Source organism: Hypanus sabinus, chromosome 9, assembly GCF_030144855.1.
Source record: "Hypanus sabinus isolate sHypSab1 chromosome 9, sHypSab1.hap1, whole genome shotgun sequence".
In the NCBI taxonomy this organism is placed as follows: Eukaryota; Metazoa; Chordata; class Chondrichthyes; order Myliobatiformes; family Dasyatidae; genus Hypanus; species Hypanus sabinus.
In genome coordinates, this window is record NC_082714.1 from 153,268,195 (window position 1) to 153,285,000 (window position 16,806).

At 39.3% G+C, this 16,806-nt stretch overlaps 1 protein-coding gene across 1 annotated transcript in view; it reads left to right on the forward strand.

The window, feature by feature from the left end:
• The first annotated feature begins 3,303 nt into the window (after positions 1 to 3,303).
• LOC132399908 (DNA topoisomerase 1-like) overlaps positions 3,304 to 16,806 on the forward strand; it is a 69,836-nt gene continuing 56,333 nt past the window's right edge. Inside the window, exons 1-3 of the mRNA XM_059980815.1 lie at positions 3,304 to 3,477; positions 3,595 to 3,619; positions 16,677 to 16,806. Of these exons, the coding sequence (XP_059836798.1) occupies positions 3,454 to 3,477; positions 3,595 to 3,619; positions 16,677 to 16,806 (179 nt within the window). The 5' untranslated portion in view covers positions 3,304 to 3,453. The remainder of the gene's footprint in view (positions 3,478 to 3,594; positions 3,620 to 16,676) is intronic.

Sequence of the window (16,806 nt, forward strand, 5' to 3'; positions counted from 1 at the left end):
TCATCAAAATCTCCTGGCTTGCAGCATTCCACAATCAGCCACACTAATCCATCAAGTAGAATATGGGAGTGGACTAGAAGAGCTTTGATAGATACAGCATGTTGAAAGGAAATGACTAGCAGAGGACAAAATAGACAGAAATTAAGAATGTATAAGGAAAGATAAAGAATTAATAAGGAAAAATCAAATAAGTCAAAATTTATTCCCTAGAACGTAGACATTTGAGAGGAGATTTAATAGCGGTATACAAAATTATGAGGGGTCCAGGTAGGTAAGCAAGCTTTCCGCTGAGGTTGGGTGAGACTACAACTATGGGTCATGGGATAAGGGTGAAAGGTGAAATGTTTAAGGTGAACATGAGGGGAAACTTCTTCACTCAGAGGGTGGTGAGAGTGTGGAGCGAGCTACCAGCACAAAGTAGTGTGTATGATTTCAATTTCAATGTTTAAGAGAAGTTCAGATAGGTACGGGAATGGAGAGTTAGTCCCAGTGTAGGTCAGTGGGGCCAGGCAGGTTAAATGGTTTGGCACAGACTAGATGGGCTGAAAGGCCTGTTTCTGTGCTGTAGTTTTCTATGACTCTAATAGAAGATGAGGAAATGTCAGAAGAATTAAATGACTATCCCTGTCTTCTCAGTAGAAAGCACAAAACCCTGAAAGACACTGGGCAATTAGAAATCTAGCAAGCATGCAGAATAAGGGAATTATACACTCAGTGGCCATTTTATTAGGTCCACCTGCTCATTAATGCAAATATATAATCTTTGGAAATCATGACTCTGGGGCTCTGTATTGCCTTACTCAGCTCATTCAAAGAAGAGACTGATAGATTTGAGCATTTATCACTCACTTAATACCACATAAATAACCAAGCCTCTATCACCTTGCTGTTTGTGGGAGCTTACTTTATGGAAGTTGAGTACTTATGTCCTGCAGTACAATCATGACAAGATCGGCTGTAAAAATATTTGGGGAGATCCAAGACTTTGGAAAAACAGCACAAAAAAGGCGAGGACAACGCATACAGAAAGCTGGAACTCTGCAGGTTAGGCAGCACCTTTTGAAATGAATCGCAGTCAACATTTTGAGTGATTCCTTCTTTTCCAGCTTTTGACCTTTTCCATCTATTACTTCCCAACCTCTTTCTTCATTAACCCCCCACCCACCCACCTTGTTTCACCTCTCAGCTTCTAGTTTGTCCTCCTTCCCCCTCCCCTCACCTTTTTATTCTGGAATCTTCCACCTTCCTCTCCAGTCCTGATGAAGGATCTTGGCATGAAATGTCTACTGTTTATTCATTTCCACAGATGTGCCTGACCTGCTGAGTTCTTCCAGAATCTTGTGTGTGTTACCCTGCATATATCAAATCTCTTGTGTTTGTATCTTTTTTTAAAAAAAGTCTTTTTCATCTTTCATACACTGATTCCTCACAAACTTGAATTTAAATTGTTCATTCTTTTCCAGTCACTACCTGACTTTATCTCCACCTTGCCACCTCCACCTGCCATACTGAAACCAACATTACTCCAATTCCAACCCTTTAGCATGTTTCACTCGTGTATGGGTGCTGTCCTTTATTGCTGAAGGTTTATATTCTAGGAACAAATTCATGCCTTGTTCTCATTGCTACCATCAGGAAGGAACATTCAGGAAGCCTGAAGATACACACTCAATTATTCAGGAACAGCTTCTTCCCCTCTGCCATCCAATTTCTGAATACACATCGATTACCTCACTATTTTATTTTTGAACTACTTATTTACTTATTTAATTTAACTATAATATATGTAAATATAATACACACACCATAGTTCATTTCTTTTCTATTACATGTTTATGTATTGCATTGGACTGCTGCCACAAAGACAACAAACTTCACGACATACACCGGTGAGATTAATTCTCATTCTGACCTCACTATGTGTCTTGTTTCCTCCAGGATCCTCTAGAAAAACAAAGCTTGGGATCAGCTGTCAGGATAGTGCATGATGTCCCTAGGTGTAGTAACTCTCTTGTGCCTGGTTTTGGAATGTACATTTTGACTGATAGAGAAATGCAGACAGTCATTAGAGTCACAGAATCATTCGGAAAGGAAATGGGGCCCTTCAGCCCAACTTCATGCTGACCAAGATGTCTGTCTGGTCCAGTCCTGTCTCCCTGCGGCTGGCCCATATCCCTCCAGGACCTGTCTATCACTGTATCTGTGCAAACCACTTTGAATGGTTACAATTGCACCTGCTTCTTCAACTTCCTCCAGCAGCCCATTCCTCATACCAACCCAGAGCGCATCAAAATGACCAAACCCAATGCTTGGACAGCTATGTAAGTGCCAGGCCTGATTGAAAAGGTCAGGGTGTCGAGGCCTGGGGTGAGGGATGGGCTGGTTCAGCTGACTGCTCCACCCTGCACTGAACTAAGGGTCTGTTGACAGACTCTCTTTGTGGACTTCAGTTCAGAACGCTATTAGATTGCGTTTATTGTTTGCATGATTTGTTTTTACTCTGTCTCTACACATTGGCTGTTCACAGTCCACTTTTTTTTTAAAATGGGTTCTTCTGAGTTTCTTTGCTTTGTGGCCGCCTGTTAGGAGGCGAACCTCAAGGTTGTATAATATATACACACTTAGATAATAAATGTATTTGAAGGTTGAACTTTTGAACTTTGGAAAAAGTCGCCCCTCAGGTTCCTTTAAATTTTTTCTCCATTCACCTTAAACTAAGGCCTTTAACTTACAATCCTGATTTTGTTCTACTGAATTCGGTTACAGCTTTAAAGGTATTGGCTAAATGCAGGTTACCATTAGAACATTTAACCTGATTTTTATGATGATTAGGCACTGACATCAGTGGAAACCACTATGACATCATTTTATTTAATGGGTTTTGCTGCTAGATAAGTTTTATCTCAAAAGGAGGAAAGGGGTCATTTTTGTATATACTGTATATATATATTAGCGGTAGTTTAGAAAATTGGGATTTAATTCTGTTTGGGATCATTTATTTCCAAACCACTGCCAGTTTATTTCGGGGCATGGAGTTTGGTGGTGCAAAGAGGTGTTGAGGAGATCGGGTGGGGGTGGTGGGGGGGCAGGGCAAAAGGAGTGCCTGTGCATTTCTGGGTAAGTGGCGGCTCGAACTGCGAGAAGCACATTGACAGATCAAGAGCCCGAAAGCGAAACTTTGTCCCTCTGCACCCGGTGCATGCGCAGTGCGCGGAAGCAGGGACTTAGTCTCTGCGCGGCTTTAGACCGCGCGGCGAGCTGCACTCCCCCCTCCCCCCCCCCCCATCACCACGTGCATGCGCAGTGCGCCGAAACCGGGACTTAGTCTCCGCGCGGTGAGCTGGACCGGTTCAATTTGAGGCAGCTCCTTGGTGTGAGTACAACTCAAATTATAAAACTCTCAGAGGCCAAGTGCGCAGTGGAAAACACCTATAATCAAATCTCCGTCAAAAAATGAGCCTTGATCATCTCTCCCAGGTAGGTGGATTGGTTATTTAACCCGCTTTGGAAACTTGTGTTTTTTTTCCTCCTTTTTTGATGCAGGTACCTCCAAAAAAAAGTTTTAACCCGCTTTTTTCTTGGTTTACGTTGTAGGTCAACGCGGATTGTCGGCTGAACGGTGAGTGTTTGAGCCCGAGAGGGGCGAGGGCGGTGTTTAATTCTGCCTTTTAATGTGGAGAACAAGAGGATCAGACATGGCGTCCAGAGACTAAGTCCCGTCGACGTGCCCGCAAGCCCTATTGTTCAAATCGGCCCCCAAAATAACCACCTTGCAGCCCCCTCTTGGTCCCCAAAACACCCTCAGCCCCTTCTACAGGAGCCAGAGTCCGGGATCCGGGGCTCGGATGGTCTCTAACGCCCGTCGCCGGCCCGCGATGGCGAGGCAAAAGCCGGCTTTTCAGCCGTTAGGACTTAGTCTCTGCGCCATTTTCTTTTGCCCTTCTCTCTGGGCTCCTTCGTGCATGTTGCAAGAGCGAGGCTCCCACATTGGAGCCGCAAAACGTTGCAGGGCATTTAAACAAGCCCTGGCACAGCGAGGGTAGCCTTTTTCTATCAAAACACAGCAAGGACAACACCTTGGTGTTTCTAATTTGTAAGAAAAATGCACTTTTGTTGGTTGCATTTCGGTTATTTTTTCGCTGGGGAGAGAGGAAGCTGAAAATTCCAACACTTGGCGATTTGCATTAATAATTTGTGTAAGTGTTTTTTTAAAAAATAAAAATAAACTATTTCCTATTATCATCTTCCTCCACACCCCCCGCCCCTGAAAGGTTTTGAGAGTCAATCTTCTGTACGAATAAAAGCCGGGTGTTTGAATTTCCCGGGGTTATATTGTATCAAAAACAATTGGATTATATATATCAAAAATAATTGCTACTGCAGTGAGATGTAGATACTTCTAGAAGTTCCCTCAGAGTTTATTGTTTATATGTTTTATTTTAATTTTTAAAGATAGATCTTAAATTAGGATGGTGATTACCACATCTTAATCGGTCTGGTGCAAACTTTGCAATAATGACCAGAGCAGCTGTTCGATATTTTTTAAAGTTTTTTTTGTTTGGTTTGCAAGGACAGAATATGTTTTAACCTTCCCAAAGTCGCGGATGAAGCTGATAAAACTCCAGCAAGGCGATAAAGCCAGCTTTTAGAAATATGTCTCTGATCTGTATTTTTAACACGTTCCTGTCTTCACACCAAATAGGATCACACTGCATATTCTTGTTAACTATACGAGCATTGTATTCCTGGGTGGTAGTGATAGTCTATTATTTCCAGGAATCCACTAGTTCTAATTTGATTACAAGCTTTTCTTATGAAAAGACTGACTAAATTATAATTCATATATAATTAAAAGATCTTGTATGATAAATCTGCATTGATTGACAGAAAGAAAAACTTTCACTATGTGTCTGAAAATAAATACTAGATGAATTGGACAGAGGAGCTTGCATCCAGTGTATTTATATACATTTCTAAAGTATTCATATAAGATTATGATAAACTGATTGTAATTTTAACAGACAAGTCCCTTTGGTGTGAAAGGATCTACTTCCTTTACTAAGCTTGTGTTAAGTATAAAGGGTTCCTATTTGAATAGTTTTGAACTACCCAATTGGGTTTTGAGTTCACTTTATGAAAGCCATCCTGGCACCAGGTTTCATGATGTTTGTAGAAGTATTTCAAGGAGGAAGTTGAAAGGAGAGATCAATGTGATTCTCTTTGTCAGAATTGCTGTTAATTTATCCATTTTACAGTTGGGGATGCACAAAATATTAGTTTTTCTTGAGTAATGTGACTGAAGAACATCAAATAAATTATTATGAAATTGTCTTGCCTCAGTGTTGGTCAGTAAGCTTGTGTATTGGATTTGACTTTACAGTAAGCTTGGGTTATTATCAATTTGAAAATCAGTAATTTATTGGTCATTGAGTGGGATGTGGTTTCTGGACAGTTCACAATTATTTTGATAGAGGGAACAGGAAAGAAATTAATCGCTGGTTTCTAATCCTAAGCATATGCAGTTATCAGCTGCTGGTTCTCCTCGACAGAGTATTCAGATCTATTGAAGTTAATGGAACTGAATCTTTTACGACCAGCATCAATCCTTCTCTCTCCTCTCTCTCCCCCCCCCCCCCATCTACATACATTGACAGCTGTTCCACTCACAAGCATTTGGCACCAGAGACCAAAGATTTCTCTCTCACCTCTAGTGATTCATCTTGTGCTTTCGTTTCTGTGTTGGTCTTTTTGTACATATGTGACCATCTTTCAGTTGTGGCTGAGTTTGTAGTAAAATTAAACTGTGGAGTTCAGTCCTGTTCTTTTGAATTTTCACACTTCAGCAGATGTCAGTGTGGAAAGAGTTCCTGCTTTTCATCCCCATCAAAGTCCCTTTCCCAACAGATCAGCTAATTCACCGCAAGTTGTGCACTGAATCTGGGAAAAGTTTGGTGCATTCAGAGGCAGAAGCCAGGTTTATCAAAGTCGATGGGGCAGGCAGAATTTGACTTTTAAGCTTGCATTCTTTAAAGTATCATTTTGCAGAGTAGACTTTTTATGAATGTATAAATGATAAACTAATAGCAGGCTTCTGAAGGCTTTCAGGTAAAACTATACATGTGATTACATTCCTGGAAAGAACCAACTGCGATTCATCTGAACAAGAGATAGGAAACACATGAGATTTTGAGATTATGATAGCTGACTAATTGAGGTATTGTGATTTCAACGCCGTCGGTTTCCTCTTCCCAGCCACTCACTCTCGGTTTAAATTTGCGGGTGTGCTAATTAGAATTAAGTGTCCACTGTTCATGAAGGTTTCTTGATTTAACAAGTTGGTCTCCTCGACTGGTTAGGTCAAGGAGTGGAGAGCCAAGATTTAATTGGGCCATATAGGTGTGGTTTTCCAGTGGTTGCTAATTGAGTTGAGGAATATGTTTACTCACTCAGCCCAAGGGATCAAAGGGCCACCTTTATTATTCACAGCCATTCTTGTTATGTTGATTGAACATCAAACATCAAGCCCTAGAAGGGTCTCGGCCTGAAACATCAACTGTTTGTTCATTATCATAGGTGCTACCTGACCTGCTGAGTTCCTCCAGCATGTGTGCGGCTCTGTCAACTTAGCAACTGTTATTGAAGAAGATTCATCTAGTAAAGGCAATTATTTATATTTTTTTAATTAGTGAGTTTAGGTATCTTTTGAACACACCTGTCAGGTTTAATATCAAAGGCATATGTCAAGAAATTTGTTGTTATGCAGTAGCAGTACAGTGCAATACATTAGTGAAGGAAACATGAATTGCTTTGTGTGTGTGTGTATGTGCAACAGCATATATTCTCCATGATATAGAATATTTCTGCTTTATTGAGATCAGGCTGGGACTGAAGTCAAGAATCTGAACTAGGGGAATCTTAAATAGTTTGATGTACTACCGGTTTGCCTGGTATGTTCTTTCAGAAAGGAAATTGTTGTGTAAAGGAATTCTGTTTGCACTGTTAATAAGCTCATTTGCCCAGTAATGTTTTGATAGCCATTGTCGTATCAGCTCTGTCACTGGGCTAAGACCCCATTCTGAGATTTTTCCTAAGTTTGTGGTTATCATGGTGTCTCATCTATGCCCTGAGCTGTTTCTCTAACAAATCCTCCTTGTTAAGAAGTCTGAGAGGGTAGTTAACCAGAATAACTGTCAGGTATATGATAGAAGACTGCAGTAGATGTCACCTTGGTATTTGGAGGTCAGGTGTATGGCCCAATCACCAGCAGTACAATAGGAGAGTCGTTTTGCTTCCATTGAGTGCTTGCTTTTTTAAGTTTGCCAGACCCTTCTTTATTGTGCATTTTTACTTAAAGCCAAATTACTTTCTATTTGGATCCTGGTATCTGATGGTAATAAACCTTGGCCAACAGTTTTTGGGAATTGTCCTATTTGAACTTGAACAGGTTGATAGTTTTGAAGACAAATAATGGTCTGAAATTTCCCGTTAATATCATAATTCTGGATCAACACTGAATAACTAGTTATGATGATAACCCCTGCTGTGTAGGTGTATGTTCCACCTTATAGGGTGGGTGTAGCACTGCATTGAAAACAATATAATCCATTCAAATAGCTTTGTAAATCCTGGCCTAATTTCAATTTCTTTTTGCACGTGTACTGACATGAAAACTCTTGAAACTTATTTCTCACATGACCTGGTTATTTTTCCTGGTGGTGATGTGGGAAGTAGATGAAGAGAAAAAAGGGCTTTAGATTTGAAGGTGGAGATGTAAATTGTTGGAACATGTGGGTGGCATAAGGAAGAGTGAAAGATTAGATTCTTATCATTTGTAGCTAACTGCTGGACCTCATGTAGGCAGCACAGTTTCAAGACATACAATAAAGGGTGAACAAGATTTATAATTGACTTTACAAGTGAGGAAGAGATCTTGGGTATTGAAAGGGAGCCTGTAGAACATTGTCACATAACTTTCGTTTGGAAAGACCGCAAAACATTGGAGTATAATTAGGCCATTTGACCCAAGTCTGCTCCACCATTCGATCATGGCTGATTCATTATCCCTCTCGACCCCATTATTCTGCCTTCTCCCTGTAACCTTGGACACTCATTAAATCAAAAACCTATCAACCATGTTTTAAATATACCCAGTTTTTGAATTCCACAGTCACCTGTGGTATTGGACTACACAGACTCACTGGCCTCCAGCTAAAGAAATTCCTCCTTATCATTGTTACGGACATCCTCTCACGTCCATTCTATCTAGGCCTTTGTATATTCAAGAGGTTTCATTGAGCACGTAAGCAGATTAAGAGTAAAGTGTGAGAAATTTAAGGGGAACATCTCGGAAACTTGTTCACTCAAAGGGTTGTGAGAGTGGAATGATCTGCCAGTGCATGTAGTGCGTGTAGCTTGATTTCATCATTTGAGAGAAGTTTGGATATGTACATAGATAGTAGGGCTATGGTCCCACTGCAGGTCAATGTGAGTAGGCAGTTTAAATGGTTTTTGCATGGACTAGATGGGCCAAATAGCCTGTTTCTGTGTTGTACTTCTCTATGACTCTATACTCCAGCAGGTGCTGGCCAAGAGCTATCAAATGCTGCTCATACATTAACCCTTTCATTCTCCTGAACTTCTGGATCTTCTGCCATGCCATCATATATATGGGGCCCACAACTGCTCATAATACCCCAAATAAAGTCTGACCCAATACCTCATAAAACCTCATTGTATTTAACTTTTTTACTACTAACTCAGTCTGCAAGGTAACTTTAAACAGTCCCTTCACACCTCTGATTTCTGAATTTGCTCTCTGCTTAGGAAATTGTCTACGCCTTTATTCCTTTTACCAAAATGCATGGTCATACATTTCCCTCCACTATATTTCACCTGCCTTTTCCTGCTCATTTTCCTAGTCTGTCCGAGTCCTTCTGTAGGCTCGCTGCTTCCCTACCTGCTCCTCTGCCTATCATTGTGGCCACAAAGCCATCCATTCTGTTATCTGGATCATCAGCATATGTGAAATGTACTACACTCAATAATGACCCTTGTGGAACAACACTGATCTCTGGCAGCCAACTTTTAGTCATCTGCCAGTTGGCCAATCTTCTATCCATGCCTGTAATACCGTGGGCTCTTTAGCAGCCTCATGTCTGGCACCTTGTCAAGGCCTTTTGAAAATCCAAGTTAACTCTCCTTTTCTATCCCGTGTGTTATTTCAAAGAACATGCATGTCGCCATGTGCTACCCTGATATTCATTTTCTTGTGGGCATTTACAGTAAATACAGAGAAACACAATAAAATCAATGAAAAAAATGCATGCAACAATTTTTTTTCACCTCAAAGAATTCCAACAGGTTTGGTGTACAGTACAATCTTTCCGCAAAACCAAACCATGCTGACTTGGCCATTTATAGACTCTAAAGTACCCCAAAACTGCATCCTTAACAACTCCAGCATCTTGCTAATCATAAAATCAGGCTAACTGGTCTATAATTTCCTGTCTTTTATCTCCCTCCCTTTTTAAAGAGTGGAGTGACATTTGCAATTTTTTCAGTCCTCTGGAATCATTCCAGAATCTAGTGATTCTCGAAAGATCATTATTAAGGCCTCTGTAGACTCTTCGGCTACCTCTTTCAGAACCATGTGCTATAGTCTAACTGGTCCTGGTGACTTAACTACCTTCAGATATTTCAGCTTCCCATGCACCTTTCCCTTAGTAATAGCGACTGCAATCAAATCTGCCCCCGGCACTCAAATTTCTGGTATATTGCTGGTGTCATCATGACACAAAATACTTATTCAGAAATCATGAAAGAAAAAGTTCATCGATAAACTAAATGTTGAGAAAACAAAATGGAGAGAAAGATGACTGAGGTATCGTAATAATATCCATGTTAACTTCGTGCAGAAGTTCTTATTTCTGCTTTTTCTCCAAGCTAATTAGTGTGTAACAATTTTGGATATTTTATCTCCATTCAAAATGCAATTTAATTGAATCTGATAAAACCCAAGGCATGATGTCAATGCCAATATTCAAACTCTTAGCTTTGATGCTTGAGTAAGTGGGATTTGGAAGATGCGTGATGATAATTATTGGTTCATTGTGAGCTTCATGAGGAAATTGGGGTGATACCAAATAATGTAGAACTTGTTTTTTTACTACTTCTGTGAGTACTAATGAATTACTGCCTTTAAATTTGAAGTACAGCCATGTTGGCTTTGACAGATGTTTAATGTGACTTTGTAAAGTGTTTGCTGTGGTTTGATGGCCAGATATCTTATTTTTGATTATTAAATATTCGGATCTCTTTTCAATAGACTTAGCTGTTGCAAGGTGGGGACAGGTTATATTTAGTGACATGATTGTATTGACTAATTACTGCTTTTAATTACTCGAAGGGCCTGTACTGTGCTGTATTGTTCTATGTTCTTAGTTGATCTTTACAATTTCATCTAAGATCAGGGATCCCCAACCTGGGTCCATGGCATTTTTTTTAAAAAAAAGGTTTGGAACCCTGATCCAGGTGAAGTTTCTATACTTAAACTCTGATCCCTTCTTTCTCCACCTCTTTGCTCCTGACTACAGATCATTCACTTTTGCTGCATCTTCCCCATGTGGTTAGAACAGAGGTGAGGAGAAATTTCTTTAGCCAGAGGGTGGTGAATCTGTGGAATTCATTACCTGAGATGGATATGCACGCCAAGTCACTGGGTATATTTAAAGAGGAGATTGATAGGTTTTTAATTAATAAGGGTGTCAAAGATTATGGGGAGAAGGCAGGAGAATGGGGTAGAGTGGAATAATAAATCAGCCGTGATGGAATAGCAGAGCAAACTTTGAGCCGAATGGACAAATTCTGCTCCTGTGTCTTATGATCTTATAACCCATTTTTCTTTTGCCTGTCAAATAACAAGGTCTATTCACCCAAATGCCAAACAATACCTTGCAATGAGATTACTTAAGAGTGTAGATGCAACATTGATGCTGTCCCTAGCCAGAAGAGACTGGCAAATTCACTTGGTCTCAAATGCAACAGTTTAACGTCTCTTTGAATTGGTAGCTTTGGTGGTCTGCTATTCTAATGTTGACAATGAATAGGTCACGTTAGTACATGTCATGGGGGATGGGCATTGAATTAAGTCTGTAGACGGAGGTCAAGCTGTGCTCTCTGGACAATGGTGACTTACTCTGTCCTTATATTTTTGTATTAGTAGTGCTTTGTTGGATTCTGAATGGATGATTCTGCATGTTCAGTGACCGTCTTGGTTGAGCAGAAGCAATCAGTTGCACGTAATTTCCAAATACATCTCCCCTCCACTGTCTCATCTTAAGATAAAAGATGTTTTGATTATAATTCTACTTTGCTGGTACTTTGGTGTCTTTGCCAGGTGGATAACTTGCAGCAATGAAACTGAGCCAGTTATTTAATAGATAGTTAAGTGTAATCATGTCATAAAAGCAGAAAGTGACTGGACATGAGAAGCCTGATGCTTTGCACAAGGTACTGTTGACTAAGAAAGTTCATCCACTGTCATCCTTTCATTCAAAATCCATCGAATATTGGAACGCCTAGTTAGAGTGCACATGGCAAAGGTGTTTCCAGTAGTACATTAGTCTAGAACCAGAAGGCACATCCTCAACATAGGACCTCCCTTTAGAAAAGAGCTTAGGAGGAATTTCTTCCGCTAGAGTAATGAATCTGTGGAATTCATGACATCAGGCGGCTGTGGAGGGCAAGTCATTTGTGTATAACCATAAAACAATTACAGCACAGAAACAGGCCATCTCAGCCCTTCTAGTCCATGCCGATGCTTACACTCACCTAGTCCCACTGGTCCGCACTCAGCCCATAATCCTCCATTCCTTTCCTGTCCATATACCTACCCAATTTTACTTTAAATAACAACACCGAACCTGCCTCTACCACTTCTACTGGAAGCTCGTTCCACACAGCTACCACTCTGAGTAAAGAAATTCCCCCTCGTGTTACCCTTAAACTTTTGCCCCCTGACTCTCAAATCATGTCCTCTTGTTTGAATCTCCCCCTACTCTCAATGGAAAAAGCCTATCCACGTCAACTCGATCTATCCCCCTCATAATTTTAAATACCTCTATCAAGTCCCCCCTCAAACTTCTACGCTCCAAAGAATAAAGACCTAACTTGTTCAGCCTTTCCCTGTAACTTAGGTGCTGAAACCCAGGTAACATTCTGGTAAATCATCTTTGTACTCTCTCTATTTTGTTGATATCTTTCCTATAATTCGGTGACCAGAACTGTACACAATACTCCAAATTCAGCCTTACCAATGCCTTGTACAATTTTAACATTACATCCCAACTCCTATACTCAATGCTCTGATTTATAAAGGCCAGCATACCAAAAGCTTTCTTTACCACCCTCTCCATGAGATTCCATGGTTAAAAAGGAAATTGGTAAGTTCTTGATAGATAAGGGACCCAAAAGTTAAGAGGAGAAAGCAAGAGAATGGTTGAGAGTGATGTTATATCAGCCATGATGGAATGGCAGAGCAGACTTAATGGGCTGAATGGCCTGATTTTATTCCTATGTCTTATGATCTTGTGGATTGGTAGAACTCAGACATTTTTTTTCTGCTCTCATCTGCAACATATGCTTTAGTAAGAAAACTTCTCCAGTTTAATTAATCTTTTTCACCAAGTCTCTGGATGCTGCCAATTCGTTGATGAGAGGCTGTCCTGAACTTTCCCCAGATAGCCATTCTTCACATTTGATTTATAATCTACAGGTATGTTTCATATTGGTCAGTTCTGATTCACCAGAGAGACAATGTATTTAACTGTGAAAAGTTCTTTTGGGATATACAAAAGGATAATTTTAAAATCATTATGGAGAGATGATACCCCACATTTGCAGGGTAAGCTATGTCATTTGTCTTTGCGGGAAGACAGAAATTAACTTGGGCCTTCATGTCTGTTTGGTCTTTCCCATCATTCCTGAAGTTGTTCATTTTTTGGTGTTTTATTTTTTTAATGGAGTAAGAGCTTATGCTGTTATTCCAAGTCATGCCCAAGAGTTGAGTTACTGAAGACTGTCCTTCGTATTACTTTAGTACTCCTACTTTCCCCTAGGAAGAAATGCAAATAGTTAAGCACCCACATCTTTTTTATGGAATGGGCTGAGACAGCATTTAAAGACCTTGACCTTCAGACAATGCATGAAAATTATACTAGGCAAAACCAAAGTGCACTTGATTATTAGATCCACTTTTGTCTGCTAATTCAAGGTATTTGTAGTGTTTGCTTCTCACGTTGTCAAAATGATTTGTTTTCTTTCTTCCTCTCCCTGCTCTTTCCTTCCATATTCTGTAACCATGGTTTCTCAGTAGTGACTAAGCTTAACTGTGTCCTGGCAATTGCTTCATTCCAATGCTATACAGTACTCCATTAAATATAGAACAGTTGACAGCCTAAAATTTGCAGCACTGGGTTTTTGTTCTGGTTATTGTTTAGTCTATACCGATCTGCTTGGGTTTGATTTTCCTTGTGACTTCAAATTTGCCATGATCAAGGACATTTTGGTGAGATCCGGTAAAGTCAGTTGTCGAAAGTCATTCTTATTAAATCCTTTGTTTTATTTGACTTTTGTTGGTAACTTGGAACCATCACTACATCATCCCCTACCCCTCTTTTGTAAGGTGGTATTATGGTGATGACTTTAACTTCCTTTGGATGTGTAGGACATCAGTCTAGGATGATTTTTAAATTGGCTTTTCACATTTATGAATTTATTTGATTCAAAGTAAATTCATTGTCATATATGTCAGCATATAACCTTGAGATCCATTTTCTTGTGGGCATTCACAGTAAATACAAGAAACATAATAGGATAAATAAAAGCACAGACAACCAACATGCAAAAAAACTATGTAAATACAAGATAGAGAAGGAAAAAGATAATCATCATAAGTAAGCAATAAATATCAAGGAAATTAAGAAATGAGAATTTATCCCCTTTATTTTTAAAATTTTATTTTATTGAGATACTATGCAGAACAGGCCCCTCTGGCCCTTTTAGCCATGCTGCACGGTAGCCCCTAATTTAACTCAAGCCTAATCATGGAACAATTTACAGTGATCAATGAACCTACCAACTGGTATGTCTTTGGACTATGAGAGGAAACCGAAGCATCGGAGAAAACCCACGCAGTCGTGGGGAGGATGTACAAACTCCTTAAAGGCAGCAGCAGGAATGATTCAAAAGCCTGATGGTTGAAGGGTAATAACTGTTCCTAAACCTGGTGGTGTAGGTCTTGAGGCTCCTATACCACCTTCCTGATGGCAGCAGCGAGAAGAGAGCATGTCCTGGATGGTAATGGTTCTTGATGATAGATGCTGCTTTTCTGTTTCAGCATTCGCTGTAGATGTTCTCAGTGGGCTGTATACACTACATGTTGTAGGCTTTTTTATTCAAGGGCGTGATGCAACTAATCAGTAATCTTTGCAAACTTTGAAGAAAGTAGGGGTGCTTCTATGCTTTCTTTATAATGACACTCGCTTACTGAATTTGGGACATGTCCTCTGAAATAATAACACTGAGATTTAAATTATTAAATTAAATAATACTTGTTAGATTTGTGCCTTTCTTCAGTCTTGCTCCAATGAATTCAAGCAGTCTCAATGTTTTACCAACCGCTTCTTCCCCTCCACCATCAGCTCTGTCAATGAATCCATGAACACGATCTCATTTTGCTTTCTCTTTGCAATACTTGTTTAATATAGGTAATATAATGTAGAGTAAGGCTATATGTATTGCACTGTACTGCTGCTGCAAAACAGCTTTCACGACGTAATAATCCTGATTCTGATTTAAGGTGAACCAATTTCTTTTTGCCCCCTCTTCAACAGTGTTGAATTACTGCTGTTTAATGAGGTCAGATTGTGCTTGGACTTCGCATCAGTACTAAAATGCAATTTTATTTTGTAAACAAAAAAATTGCCTGGATGTGTTCAGTGCACAAAAGGAACACTAACTTCAAAAATAGTTTTGTCCTTTGTTTGAAATGGGACAGTGTAACAAAATGCTGCTGACCTTGGTATTACCTGCTAGGATCAATTTGGTTGTGTGCAGCCGTGGTCTCTGATTTCAGTATAAGATATAGCTCGGACCTTCTGGGTGTAAAGTATTTGTCTTTCTATTTTTTTTAGTGCTTTTTAATTTTCTTGGCTTTTTATCCATAGTGCAAAACTGGGTAACTTCTCAGAACTCTGTTAATTCTGGCATTTTTTTGCATTTTCGACACTCCGGGTTTCACAGATATCCTAAGGGAAGGTAATTATTAATTGCTTTGTGCAATGATGACTATCTCAGAAAAACTACAGATGAGTAAAGACCATCAGCTACTCCATTTCAAAAACTCCCTCTAGCTCTCCCCTTCACAATATCTAACAGATTAAGTTCCTCCCAAATACCCAATCCATGTGATAATCATTTTAAGATCTTGCAGGTGTTGGTCATAATTCTGCTTTGAATCTGTCCCTGTAGCCATGTTCTGGATCCTTTTTTTACTCTCCTGTGTTTTACATTATATTAATTTTCAGGCATCATTCTTAAGTTTAGTCTTTTTCACTCTGGGGCAGATTTTAATTTTCTGAACTGCCCTGAGGACATTCATGCCATCCTGCTACGTGTATCCAGAACTTGACATAGAACTCAAGGTGGTAGACTGAAAAGTTTATAATTCAAAAATCGTTTTGCTCATCAATCTTGATTAAGTCTTAAGGTGTAACACGTTTTCTTTTTTCAATTTAGTAAATGCATGCTTGTGAATCTAAATTTTCTTTCAAGTATATATAATCTTTCAATCAGCTGCAGATGTTCAAATATAGCAACAGGCCTTCTGGCTCAACAAGTCCATGCTGATCATCAATTTCCCGTTTGTTACCTATTTTCTCTCCTTATTCCCATCAATCGTACCCAGACAGCCATTTGCCGAGATTAGGATTGAATCCAGAGTTCTACTAGATGCACCAATGTGCTATTAGGTTAATTTTACTTTTTTGGTTAAGTGAGTATAACAAAGTTTGAAGTTCAAAGTAAATGCTATTATCAAAGTATGTATATGTCACCATTGTTATTTATATTTGCATTTGCAGTTTGTCGTCTTCACTGCACTTGATCCTGTTATAGTTACTATTCTATAGATTGAGAATGCTCACAGGATAAAAATCTCAAGATAGTATGTGATGACATTCATGTATTCTGATAAAATTTCCTCTAGTGACTATAACAGGATCAATGAAAGATCAACAATTTAAGTACAATAGGAAGTCTACAAGTTAACTGTACAAGGTTCTTGTCATTGGCAGAGGCCTAATAGCTCCTTGATTTTAAATGGAGGATTATAGTTTGTTCCAGCAAGAAAAAGGTGAAAAATGTGACGAAAGGTAAATGGATCCTTGAGATAGCCAATAATTAAGCCCATTAGAATAGGAAGTATATTTGTATGAATAGAGATCACTATAAAAATAACTGTTTGATAGAAATAATATACAACATACAATTTAATGTCCTAAAATGGAATTGTGCAAGTACTGGTGAGTTTTTTTTTAAACTTTCGTTGAATTTGGAGATAGTTTAAATCATTGAGCAAGAATATAAGGCAATGACAATTTTTTTGTATTTTGTTATAGATTCCCATAAGTCCAGTAAAAGTGAAGAAAAACACAAACATAAAGAACACAAGCACAAGTCAAAGGATCGGGATAAGGATCGTGAGAAACCAAAGCACAGCTCCTCCAGTTCCAAGAATCATAGCAACAG